We start from the raw sequence: 13,180 nt of genomic DNA on the forward strand, positions 1-13,180 counted from the left end.
CCGCCAAGGCCACTACAGTGGCAGTATGACGACATAATCAAGCTCGCTGCCCAGGCTACAAGGATATCCGCTGTGCTTTTTCGCTATTCTTGCTTGCCAGCTTTTTCTTTCTTTCTCGAGCGAGCGAGCGAGCGAGCGCAGACATGGCAGAATCGAGTTCATGTCTAGAACCGGATCTCATAGGAATCAACATGCAGGCCATGAGAATCACATGCGGGACAATGCCCGAGACTCGACCAATCATCACTTCTGCACATTGTCAGATTTCTTCTTCTAGAACATGGATGTCGGCTCATCAAGTGGGGTGCAGGTGGTCGCTATCATCCGGCTAGTTTCTGTCAGCCCTCCCTCTCCCACTCTTGTTGCCCGTCTGCCGCCATATCATCTCACACCGCATGGGGGCTGTACGACGAAATGGATTTCATTCCCGTTGCTTTGAGCCCATGATGCTCAATCTTGGGGCCGGCGTACATGGTCAGTAGTCATCTGATGAAAGTGAATGATAAATTGCGTTGTTTGCCATGCCACCTTGTCTTGCAAATAGATGGGGGAGAAATTCGGCGGGGTGCGTGCAAGGGACAAGGGAAAGAACCAAGCGACTCGAAGCCAACGTGCCGTAATTGCCTAAGTATGTAGTATACCTACCTACATGTATGTAGGTAGTCGATGGCAACCAGCAGTCGTCAAAACATTGACGCACTTGACTACGGCCGGTGCTTGGTCCTTTTGTATATTAAATGCTAAATGCCAGGTTACGTACATATACCAATGCACAAGAAATCGCCCGGCTTGGGCCAGGCTGGCAGTTTTTTATTTAGTCACATTGCCTCCTTCTCGTCTCACGCTGTCATTCATCACCGAATCGAAGGGCAGGCAAACCTGGACAACCTGGACAACCTGAAGAACAGCCGCCAGCCCGTCCCGTGGTCTTGGTACAGTAGTGTAAGTAGTGGCAGTGTGGATGGGGGGGAAAGAGAGGCTTACCATTCTGCCCAACCAGCCCCGCCAACTCCGGCTGCTGCATGACATACTATCTCATCCCCCGCTCCCTCTTCCAGCCCATTCCAAATCGTCTGTCTGTCTACTACTGTATACCACACCACATTACCGGGCCTCTGTTCCAGATATATCCTGCTTTTCGCCAGCCTGTTTGGTTTCAGAGCGCTTGTTTGCTGTTGTTTCCCGTGTTTCGCTCTCCAGTCCTAATTTTCGCTTTATTCGTTCTGTTTTGCAGGGTGCGCACTTGTCTCTGGCAATTCTTGGCGGTCCCTCGCAGGCCCCGCGTCACCACGCTGCAAGATGTCGTCGTATTATGAGAGAGACTACCGGTACTCGCGCAAAGACGACCCTCCTTCGTCGGACGAGGACAAGTACAAGAGCACAACAGTCCGGCGGTACAAGGTCGGCGCCGGCGGCAGTTCTACATCCCGTGTCGAACGAGTCGACCGGTACGACGAAGTGGACGATGATCGACGATCCAGGTACTCTGTGCGGGACGACTTCCGCGACTCCCGTTCCCATGCCGGCCGTACTTCTGGGGACCTTGTGGAGGTCGATCGCAGAACCGAAAAGACTTATCTGCCCGAGCGACCCCGGTCCGCTTTCGACCCTCCTGTGGAGCGTGAGCGCCGTGTCGTAGAGACCAGAGTCGAACACGACGACCCCGGCCACCGTGATCACGACCGATACTGGGAGAGAGAAACCGATTACATCCGAGAGCCCGACCGCCGTGATCGCGATAACACCACAATTGTCCGTGAGTCCCGCGAGACTATCGAGCGAGACCAGCCGCGCAATTACTGGGACCGTCAATCTCGGATGCCTTGGGACGACCACGAAGATGTCCGCATAGAAAAGCATATCGAGCGCAGGTCCGGCGACCACGTAGACGACACGAGAATCGAAAAGCACGTAGAGCGGGATCACGATCACGATCATTATAGCCACCACGATCACCCAGGCGCGATCGAGCGATACACCAAGGAGACCGAGTACTATACTCCAGCGGACCCGCCTCCTCAACCGATCGTCATCCGCCAGAAAGCCCCGGAGCCTCAGCAAATTATCGTCCAAGAAGCCGCAGCACCACCGCCCGTAATCATTGAGAACAGGCGCCCCGAACCGGAATACATCGTACTTCGAGAGGACAATCGCCAGCTTGCTCGCCGTGAGCCTTCCGAGGAGTACTATTACCGTCGCGATGAGCACGATGGCCGTCGCAGAGAAGATGACTACGCCATGGAGCGGTACGACCGTCGACGCCGAGATTATCCATCCGAGGATGAGGAGTACTACGTCAAGAGGACTATCATCCGCCGCGAGCGTAGTTCCAGCTCGGATCACCACAAAAAGCGGCATCTTGCCGAGGGCGCTTTAGCCGGCGCCGGCCTGTCAGCATTACTGTCCAGCCGCCGCGATCGAGATGGCGATCTGCCTGAGCACCGAGGCAAGAAGGTGCTGGCCGGTGCAGCCCTGGGGGCTTTGGGGACCGAAGTCATGCGCAGGGCTCGAAGCGCCTATGAGGAACGATATGATGACGGTGATTATGATGATCGTCGCCACCGATCGCGGTCAAAGTCCAGGTCAAGAATAACTACGGGTCTTGCGCTGGTACGTAAACCTCATTTTATCGGTATCGAGCTCAATGCTAACAGAAACATTAGGGAGCTGCTGCGCTTGCTGTTGCTGGCGGTCTCAAGTATATGCAAAGCAACAAGATCGAAAAAGAAGAGGCCACGAGAGGTCGTGCTAGACGCCGATACTCTGACGACGAGTACTCTCGCTCTTCTAGTCGAGTCAGTCGAGTTAGTCGGACCAGCCGAAGCAGGAAGCGAAGCAAGTCGAGTGCGGCAAAAGCTGCCGCGGCCACTGGGTAAGTTTGCAGAGCAATTCCTGAGAGTGGCTGTTGGGGACGGTGTCAACCGGTTCATTCCATGTCGCTTGGCAACTCTCGTGGTATTTCAACGATATGAACATTGGTCTAACATTTGATGCCACAGTGCGGTTGCTGGGTTAGTACAGCACTACCGAAGCAAGTCACGAGGCAAATCTCGAAGCAAGTCGAAGGTTAGAACAGGTAAGTATCCATCATGATGGCCCTTGAGTTGTTGGAGTTGGTTTGACCATTTATTGGCGCAGGGGCCGAGATTGCGGCCGCATCTCTGACAGGCGCTGCGGCAAGTAAGCTGTGGGAGCGCCATAAAGACAAGAAGGAGTCCCGCGAGCGGAAAGCCGACGATGATTACTACTCCGACAGAGATCGTGGGTACAGCTCATCGCGCAGCCGTAGCCGCAGCCGCAGCCATAGCCGCAGCCGCAGCAGGTCAAAGCCCCGGTCCTTCACCACACGAGAGGGCGCTAATCGGGAGTTAGGCCTCGTTGAGTACGGTAACGATCCCTTGTCACCACCGTCAGGTTATGAGTCGGCCGGCGAAGTGCGTCCCCGTCGCCGCCGCCATCATCAACCGGACTCTGTGGTTTCGGATCCGGAGCCCACACGAAAGAGAAGCAAGAGTCGTCTGGGGGAGGCTGCGGCTGGTGTCCTTGGGGCTAGTGCGGCTGCGATTGGGCTGAAGAAGTATAATGATGTCAAGAAGGAGAAGGAGATGTCGCGCGAGCGGTCGCTCGAGCGGCCACGAGAGAGGTCGGTAGGGAGATCGGCGGAGCGGGAGCGATACGAGGATGCGGCGGCCGAGGAGGCTGTCCGGAGGGAGTCGCGCAGACGGGATCGGCGATCCCGCGAACGACAACGACAGCGTAAGCTTCACCCGGCTTGTTGTTTTAAGAGTATATGAACTAACCATCATATCAGGCTATGAGGAAGAAGCCGACGCCGGTGGCTATTACCCCTACGAATACGATCCTGGGGCACCTCCTTCGCCGCCAACTGCGTCTGGTGGCTACCCTCACCCATACTCAGGTGCTCCTTCGCCAGGGCCATCGGGACCGCCACCTGGGCCAGCGGGTTTCACTCAGCACCCCAACCCGTCGCAGATGAACGTCCACGCCTACCCGCCTCACCCCGTCTACAACCCGGCGGATTACCCACCACCCGGAGGATCGCGCAACCCGTATCCCCCTAATGCACCAGAGTCGGTGAGTCGCAGTGACAATTTAAACCATTCCCCTCGTACTGCCCCCGACCCTAGCGGAGCTACTGCACAAGGTGTGATGTTCCCCCGTGTTACTCGTAACTGATTTCACATTTCATCTCACTGCTCCTCCACCCACTTGGCACATTCGTGAATCTAACTTAGTATACTAGATGGTTTAAAGCCCCGCGGCCGCCGATCACGTCGATCTCGACCTTTGAGCAGATCCTCATCCGTTGACTCGGAGCCTGCGGCACCACCTGCGCCACGTTCAAGAAGCAAATCCGTCTCTTTTATACCCCTGTCTCCACAATCTAGTCAGACTTTGCGAAAACACCATGATTCTCAGGAGCAGCGTTCCGACTCAGATCCCTCTTCGGACCGTTCTTTAACCCATCGACGTGGGAGAAGACAAGACACGGACCCCTCAACGGAGGGGAATGATGTAGAAGTATTGCCTGACCGTTTCGATACCTCGGGTCGTCCGCTGGAACCTGACGATCCACGTCGGTGGACGACGAGAGAAGGCAACTTTGAGTACCGTCCGCGAGACAGGGGGACGCAAATACAAGGCGCATGGGGTGTTGGTGGGAACGATGCTGAGATGGTCAATCGGATGGCGGAGAGTGTCGGAAGTCTCCTCGAGGGAAAGTCGGGACTTTTAGGGATATTAGGCAACGTCATCTCTAATCTACCCAAGGGCGGTGGTGTAAGGGGAGCGGTGGAGGATGCAAAGGATGAGTCGGAGGACGAACCGGAAAGACCAAGACGCACGAGGCGTAGGCGGCATCGTGGTGATGATCAATATCGCGTTTGATTTCCTTGAAATAGGTGGATGGAAGAAGTGTTGGAGGGGGGCATTTATGGATGACTATGTGTGCACGACATGTCACGATTTACGAATTTTTCCTAGAGTAGCGAAGCCTTTGATAGAGGTGGGGTTGACTTGTTTTCTTTCTCTTCTTTTCAGACATGAGTCTTTTACAACTGTCTATATACCTCTTGTGTTCTTATACTGAAGCTAGCCGGTGATCTATCAGTGAAGTGCAACCATGACATTTGAGGCTGTCTTGCTCGAACACAGCCAGCCTCTTTTATTTGTCACCGATGATGCGAAAACTGGTAAGTTCTACAGTAGGATATTTGCGGCACAGCTCTGATTCATTCCATCGGAGACATTATACTACCTGTATGGGGTCACCGGAGACTTTGTAACGGAGACTTTGCGGATACTTATACACAGTCGGTGTCTTTCTTTGTATCCGGAAACCTATCTAAGTATATAAGGACAAGGCGATTCGTGACAATCGAGTGGTGCAGAGCAAAGAGTGCCTAGCAGTAATAGCCCTCGCCACTTCTTGTCGTTTCTCATGATTCGCATCCCCCAATTGACTCGTCAGCTGTCCTGCCCCTTTTCCCTACACCACCGGCCCCTGGTGTTGTATGCCACACACTCGAGAACCTCCTTGCCTATCACTCGTTCAGATAGACGCCTCGTCTCGACGACGACGACCACCGCCACAATGGCACCGCCCACAACGGACAATAACAACCACCTCGCCGAGAAACTGCAAGAGCAGTTCCGCAGCGTGCCCGTCACGGCCGAGAACCACGACGCCAAGCGCGCCCTGCTCCACGCAATGGACCGCGTCATGGCCGTCCCCGGCGCGCGGCTCCTGGCGCAGGCGGGACTCCTACCGCCAGTTGGCGACGACGGCGACGCTGCTCCAAAGGACAAGCAAGAGGGAAGAGTAGAACCCTTCGCGCTGTTCGACAGCGCGTGCGGCACGGGGCTCATCACGGGCCTGTTGCAGAAGCAGGCCTCGCCCGCCGTGCTGCGTGAGAGCCGCTTCGTCTGCGCCGACCTGAACGCGAATCTGGTCGACATTGTCAAGTGGCGGGCCGCGGCGGACGGGTGGGAGGGGACGGTCGAGACGGCGGTTGTGGATGCGCAGGTACGTTTGTTTTCTCCAGCAGTCAGAGGCAGGAAATGCGACACGAACGTCGTCCGACGTGAGAATATCGTCGGTTCTGTTCGATAAAGACACCAGGGCGTTATGTTTACTTGCATGTGTCCGCAAGATATATGAGCCACCCCTATTGAACCTACCTTGCCTTAGGCCCCGGAACCTAGGAAAAGGAGTATCTCGTATATCCTATCAAGTTGCTCAATACAAATACCAGAAAGAATGCCCAACTAACCTTGCCATTTGTGCTCACAGGACACAGGCCTACCATCCAACTCCTTCTCCCACGTCGTCGTCAACTTCGCCATGCACATCATCCCCAACCCCGGCGCCGCGCTTCGAGGTATATGTCCTCCTTACCTTCTTTCAAACTCTGTCCACCTTCCCCCGCTAACCCTCCCCTCCCCGCCCCCTGAATATAGAAGCCCACCGCCTCCTCCGCCCCAACGGCACCCTCGCCTTCACCGTCTGGGCCCACGACAACACGGGCTGGATCCCCGACATGCACAGCGCCTTCGCTGCGCTGCCCTTCGCCGAAACTGCAGCCGCCGCCGCCGCCCCCCTTGATGCCTGACCGCGTGCCCATGGCCGTGCACGGGCTGAACCAGTGGATCGACCCGGCCGGTATCCGCGCCGAGCTAGCTTCCTCCTCTCCGCACACGTTCGACAATATCCGCATCGAGACGCTGGAACATACCAGCCATGTTGACAGCGCTGAATACTTCGTTCAGACATTTGATATGATGCGGAAGTGGATGATGCAGAGCTACTGGCTTGAAGGAAGCCGTCAGGCGGCAGCTGAGATGGGTGAAGCAAGGATGGATGAAAACATGATTAATCATCTACAGCAAAAACATGGTGGGAAGAGCTGGGATATCAGATGGAAATCAATCCTCGTTACATGTCGCAAACAATGATGATTTGGGGGATTTTCCTTATTTTTAACTGTTGTGGAGCTGGTAATTACAGGGTAAACTTCAGGGTAAATACAGGGTAGTTACAGGGTAGCAAACAATTTACTGAAGTATGTCACATTTTGCATGCAGCCGAAGGCAATTGAAGAGACTGTTTATCATTAATCGTAATGAGGTGGTATCGTAGAGGAAAAGCTATTAATCATTCTTCCGTTTCATGCCACAGGGTATTTAAATTCCACTGTGCTTCTCCTGGTGAGTCTGTGTAGAGTGACGTCGCTCACGGTCATGAGTGTGGTCATCATGCTCCAGAACAGGCCCTCCAACATGCTTCTGCATCACTGAAGGAGGAACCTGGGCAGCATCATGAGGGTCCTTGTGGCCAGTCCTAGACGTACTCGATCAGCACGTGGAAGTAATTCGAGGATGTCGAAATCGTCTTACGCGTGAGTCTTGTTGCCGCCGACAGTTTTGCTACCGTCCAAATCGCTATCCACGCGAGGGTCGACCTTGTTCATCATGTCACTGCCGTGCGGCCCCGCCGTATTCGCAGCCGGACCTGGCCCTGATCCTACATGCGAGGTTCCCTTATCGCCAGGGGCAGCCCGATGGTCTCTGTCCGAGTCAATGCGAGGGTCTGCCGCGTTTGCAATCTTGCTGTTGTGCTGTCCATGGACTCCCTCTCCCGTGTTGTATGCCTGGTGTCCCGAAGCTCCAGTCAGTCCACTTCCAGGAGCTGTCATGCCTGACTGCTGGTGGCCAGTGTGTTGAGCGCCTGTCAAGCCTGTCGCCGCACCTGTCATGCCTGCGCCGTGTGTGTTTCCGTGGGTGGAACCAGTCAGACCTGAGGTGCCGTGAGTGTTGCTGCCAGTCATGCCTGAGGTACCGTGGGTACCAGTCATGCCCGTGTTGCCGGTCAGACCGCTGCCTGACATACCACCGGTAGTACCTGTGTGGGTGCCGTGTGTGTTACCGGTAGTACCGGTCAGGCCAGTGCCGTGAGTGTTCATGCCCGTACCGTGGGTGCCAGTGTGGGGAGTGGTACCAGCAGTGCCGGATGAGCCGTAGGCGTTGCCAACAGTGCGGCTAGCATCACGGTCTGAGTCGACACGAGGGTCGGCGGCGTTGGCAACACGCGAGCCATGGGGTCCGTGAACTCCTTCAGGCCCCGAGCCAGTGGTGTAGCCTTGACCGGCCATGTTGCCCGCATGCGTACCGGAGCGGTCGCTGTCGATTCTGGGGTCTACCTTGTTGGCTGTGGAAGAGCTGTGGGGGCCCTCGCGACCGGTCGTGTGGCCGACACCAGTGCCAGTGGTTGTTGAGTGTCCAACACCTCCGGCAGTTGAGTGGCCGACACCGGTGCCGGTAGTAGAGTGACCTGTTGTCGTGCCGGCAGGGTTGGCACGGTGGTCTCGGTCAGAGTCGATTCTGGGGTCGGCAGCGTTGGCCGCCCTGCTGTCGTGGGTTCCGTGGGTGCCCTCAGGCTGCTCGTGGTGCTTGTCGCCCTTAACGGCGTCCTTGACCTTGTTGATGATGGAAGACATGATGGGTGGCTGTGTTTGTTGTGGTTGAGTAGTAAGTAGTAATTGGTAAATGGGTATCGTAGTAGTGTTTGGTTTGTAAGATTGGGTATCAAATGTTGTTGTGTGAGTGTGGATGATAATGATGAGAGAAGAATGATGCTGAAGGGGGATCAAGGGTCGTATATGTAGTGGTGAGAGAGACCGTCGATGTGCTTGAGGTCTCTCCCTCTCCCTCTGCCTTGGTTTGGTTGTTGCATCATTGTGGAAATCTCGATCTGGCGGACGGACATGCAATGTTTGCGATGGGATTGCTCCTTCCTGCCTGGAGTACCTGGGGCCCGCGTTTCCCAGCTCTGCCTCAGTAATCCAGATCGTACAAACCCCAACAGGCCCATGCTACAAACATGCTACTTCCAAGGCCAGGCTGTCGGACAGAGCAAAGGGGGCCGGCTTAGATCAAACTGTCGTCATAAGTCTCAATGGATGCTGGGCCATGGTTTCCTGTTTGGGCCATGCAGATGGGAATATCGCCCGGTGCGTTTTGTCCGGAAGGGGTTCCCCGGTCCTGACTGGCCAGACTCTTGTCGACAGTCCCGAACCTTCTTCTCTCTTCTCGACCCCGCCCCCGCCAGTTGGCAGATTCAGTGACTTGCAACCGAAAGGGGCCCAGTAAGGAGGAAGTAGCTTCCACGTTCCGGCAGGAAGGTCGCCTCTAGCTGGGCTGGGCTTGGGCGTTGGGGAAACTGGAAACTGGGCCAAGTGCAGCCCGCGTCATAGTGAGACACCAGGCACTATTTGGAGCTGTGGCGGTGACGTTGATAAGGCTACTAGCCAAATCGAACTGCAGTCGTCCTGAAACCTGGCAGCTGTGGGGTTCAATGTTTCCCAGCCCATTCAGACAAACCCATCATGTTAGTTGCGGCTTAAAATTGGATGGATACCTGCCAGGGATGTAGCTTCATCGTCAGTGACTACAACTTAACCTGCTGAGGGGTAACAAAGCCGCCCTCAGTCAGCTAGGTAGCTCTATCACAAAGGCAGATACGGCATACACAAGGGACATGTATGAAAGGGGAGGCGCGGAAACCCAGCGTGGGGAGATGGCGGAAACCAATCTTCTTTGCTGTCGGCGTCCTAGGCCAGGTAAGCATGCAGCACAGCAAACAGCATCGGCCGACCTTTTGTCTGGCTACAGAGCAATTAGGCTTTTGGGTGGCGGCAGCTGGTGAAGCTAGGTACCCTGCAAGCTTGTTGTTTTCCAGGAAACTGCTGTTCAGTGCAAAGGCTAGCGAAAAAAGCAAAGGTTGGCGTGCTGGCTGGTTGCTTCAATGTTAGGCTAATCGAGGGGGGAGGGGGGGCCTAGAACTCCGCGATCTTCTCCAGGAACATCGTCGCGGGTGGGGAACCTGGATCAAGAAACGAGCGTGAGGAGTGGATTGGATTACCCGCTGGCGTGACGTACAGCAGGCGCCCAACCCGACAACCATTGCCTCTTCCCAGATCGACGATGGTGTGTGGCTTGCGCGTCCCCCTCTGGACGTCCGGCTAGACGGCACTAGGGCGTCTATGGAGTACCTAGATTCAGCGAGGCAGGTACATGCATCAATGCTGCGAATGCGCAAAAGCGTTGCAGTCCCGATGCCTGCTCATTGGTACCCCGGAAAGTATGCAGTCGTACAGCACGCAGCAGCAACCGAGCAACGCTGTTTTGCTAGCTTGTGGCGTCACCCCTTGGCCATGTGCAGCTGACGCGCCTTACGGGAAGCCCCACCACAATGCGGTCATCGACTGCCAGGTTTTTCCTACTTTCCCATTCCCATGCCAAGAATATTGTGGCTATGCACCCGAACCCTCTGCACAGATTGGCACCCTTGCACCGTGTGGCGTCCCGTCCCCAGCCACATCGCCGAGCTGCAAAGATGCTCTCTGGCTCTACTCCAGCAATACTCCAGCAAAGGACGTGCAGCATGTCGCATTCCTAGTATCCCGATCAGCCCCTCCATCTCAGACATTATGTAGGTTACATAGATGGACGACGGATTTCACAGATGTAACCCATAGCCGTCCCGAACAGGAGGGGGTGTTGGCTCAATGGCGCTTCTCATATCGTCCGTCGTACAACTTCAACTCCTCAACGCGGAGGAAAAAAACATGATGTCAGTCTTGCAGGTCGCGCGCTGGACTTTCGTACCTCGGACGTCTCTCCGACAAAAGTTAAAATTGCGTACAACCTGTCAGTCAGGGCGACTGTGTCTCGGGTTTTTCCAAAACTTGCCCACCATCACTTTTTTGTCGTGTAGCAGGCGTTGGCCAAAATGACGTCAAGTGATGTGCTGTGGAAGTCATAAGGCCCTAGGGAACGGTTGCGCGGCTAACGGCAAGAAATAGCCCAGAATACTGCACAGCAAGTCTCACTTGTTAGTAATCAATGCGTAGTAAACATTGAATAGTACCTGTTGCTCAAGACGAGCCTCTACTGCTTGGACGCATACAGATATTGACGATAGCTCGCACTGATAACCGACAGGGAGCACTACCCATGCAAGCCCATCAATCGCCATGTACATTCAACTGACTATCCACAGAGAAATACGTTCATCCAGTAATGTTTGTTGCATTATGAGGAGTTGAAAACCATCAATTAACGCCAGTTGAGGTATCTTGAGTGTGTGGTATATATCGGCAATACAGGGTATCAATTTCGTAAGTCATCGTGCATAAATTTTTAAGAAAGAACGTCTCGAACAAAATCCAATGCTCGCTCGATACCGGGATAAAGAAACGAATAGAAGGTATATGAAGACACATCTTGTTCTCGTCGCTGTTGTTATTCGTGAATGCTGGAAACGTGGCGTGGTATAGCCTTGAGGCATGTGGTGGTGTTATGAAGCCAACCGCCGTCAAGTCGAGCCCCCACAGGCCGGACTAGTACGACGACACTCTCGTCGGTTTACCGACCACAAGGTGCTGCTGCACTGGCTGGATCGGGCGGCGGCGGCGGCCTGTCGCTTAGACACGAGAGCGGCCCCACGTGCGGCGGCGGTAGGCGCGGCGCTCGTGGTCGCGCACCCAGATGATGCCGATGATGGCGGAGACGAGCCAGCAGATGGCCGACAGGAAGCTGAAGGCGATGACCGCCTTCCAGTTCCCGCACTGGTTGACGCCGCGGAACGCGAAGCCGCCCCAGTCGAAGACGTAGCCGCACGAGTCGCCGATGAGCTACGTCGTGTTAGCATCGATATAACAGCTATCCCATACAACCACAGGGGCCCCGAAAGGAGGGAGGTAGGGAGGGACAGGCTTACGTTGACAATCAGGCCGAAGGCGACGAACCAGCAGATGGAGATGACAACGTCGACGGGCCAGTGCACAAAGGCGCCGCTGAAGGGGAAGAGCCAGATGAGCGCGAGGAAGATGGCGATGCCGGCCACGACTTCGGTGTAGATGAACCGGCCCAAGCTCCAGCTGTCGACGCCCTGGACCCGGTGGAGATAGTGTCCGTTGATGCCGGCGACGATGGCCGCAAAGGCCAGCTCCGCCAGGCGGAGGATCATGCCAACGAGGTCGGTTAAGATCATCTTGGCGGTTTATTGACTGAAAAGTCTTCTTGGATGTTGTTGCTGTTCTTGCGAATCTTGCTGGCCTGCTGAGCCAACTGCAATTGGATGCACTATATGCAATGCGAAGAGCGGCTGTCACTTATATATCTTGGTTTATGGATATGTGAGAGTAAAACGTAAGAGGAACTGGCAATGTTTCGAAAGGAGACAGGCCCGGCAATACGATTGGTATTTATTCGCCCGGCTATCAATTGGCAACAACACATCGCGTGAACAACTATGACGCTATGCCATTACAGCCTAACCAACAGCAAGGCAGAAAGAAGAATACCTAAGTGAGGTGTTCGGGATGCCAGTCTGAGCCAACCTGTAACAAAGCAAACCTGCAAGAAAAAGCATGCCACCGCAGGCAGTCATTTCATTCCCAGAGATGGTGTTACCATGGAACAGCATCGAGACCAAGGACGTAAAAGGAACAGGGCAACTGGGCGAAACAAACCATGTCTTGTGGGCACAGCAAGCCAGGACTGCTTTTCTGATTGAGCAAAAGGGGGGTGGTGTGACCATCGATGCTTCCAGCGAAAGTAGGTAGGCTCGGCGAAAAGGCAATCTCGCGATCGGGTTTCATGCCAGCTCAGCTGCCTTGGCTTGGCGTGCATTGGGCGGGCGGTCTGGGAGAAAGAGGAAGAAGACGCAGCAGCAGCAAGTCCAGCAAGCAGCCAGAGTCAGAGTCACAAAGGACGACGTTGTCGTCTTTGTTGTCGTATGAGATCATACCACGATCTGCCGCCAACGAGGTGACAGTTCTACGAAAGGGGAGGGAAAAACAAGGACGGTTGCCGCCCGTGGCGTCCAGTCACAACGGCCCAATTTCACTGAGACAGGCAATGCGGGCGGGGGATTGGCAACGCCCTGGGGCACCCTTTCTAGAATTCGGAGATCCCTGGGCTGACAACGCACCAACTGCCGGCATACAGGCATACAGGGGGGGCAGACCTGGCAGCCTGGCGTATAGCAGCGAGGCGGGAAAGATGGCGGGGGAGACCGAGCCCTCACCGAATGCAACTGCTGGATAGTCCTGACCACGATATACTGATCCGTCGCAGCTGGATTTGTAGATGATAG

At 55.2% G+C, this 13,180-nt stretch overlaps 4 protein-coding genes across 4 annotated transcripts; 2 read left to right on the forward strand and 2 right to left on the reverse strand.

Annotated features, from left to right (window-relative positions):
* Window positions 1–1,299: 1,299 nt before the first annotated feature.
* Window positions 1,300–4,908, forward strand: PG986_008014 (uncharacterized protein; the record flags this gene model as incomplete). Its single annotated transcript, XM_066844236.1, has 6 exons — window positions 1,300–2,610; window positions 2,664–2,872; window positions 3,000–3,076; window positions 3,139–3,756; window positions 3,812–4,165; window positions 4,265–4,908. 6 exons carry the CDS (start codon window positions 1,300–1,302, stop codon window positions 4,906–4,908), a joined length of 3,213 nt encoding a protein of 1,070 aa, XP_066700348.1.
* A 706-nt stretch (window positions 4,909–5,614) lies between these two features.
* PG986_008015 (uncharacterized protein) lies at window positions 5,615–6,975 on the forward strand (the record flags this gene model as incomplete). The annotated part of the gene is made up of 2 exons (XM_066844237.1): window positions 5,615–6,046; window positions 6,481–6,975. The coding sequence occupies 2 exons, from the start codon at window positions 5,615–5,617 to the stop codon at window positions 6,973–6,975; spliced, it is 927 nt and encodes a 308-aa protein (XP_066700349.1).
* Window positions 6,976–7,412: 437 nt separating this feature from the next.
* PG986_008016 (uncharacterized protein) lies at window positions 7,413–8,516 on the reverse strand (the record flags this gene model as incomplete). Its single annotated transcript, XM_066844238.1, has 1 exon — window positions 7,413–8,516. One exon carries the CDS (start codon window positions 8,514–8,516, stop codon window positions 7,413–7,415), a length of 1,104 nt encoding a protein of 367 aa, XP_066700350.1.
* A 2,988-nt stretch (window positions 8,517–11,504) lies between these two features.
* On the reverse strand, window positions 11,505–12,073 carry PG986_008017 (uncharacterized protein; the record flags this gene model as incomplete). Its single annotated transcript, XM_066844239.1, has 2 exons — window positions 11,505–11,714; window positions 11,801–12,073. The coding sequence occupies 2 exons, from the start codon at window positions 12,071–12,073 to the stop codon at window positions 11,505–11,507; spliced, it is 483 nt and encodes a 160-aa protein (XP_066700351.1).
* Window positions 12,074–13,180: the final 1,107 nt, after the last annotated feature.

This window comes from Apiospora aurea (assembly GCF_038362705.1).
Source record: "Apiospora aurea strain CBS 24483 chromosome Unknown utg000005l_segment0_segment0, whole genome shotgun sequence".
In the NCBI taxonomy this organism is placed as follows: Eukaryota; Fungi; Ascomycota; class Sordariomycetes; order Amphisphaeriales; family Apiosporaceae; genus Apiospora; species Apiospora aurea.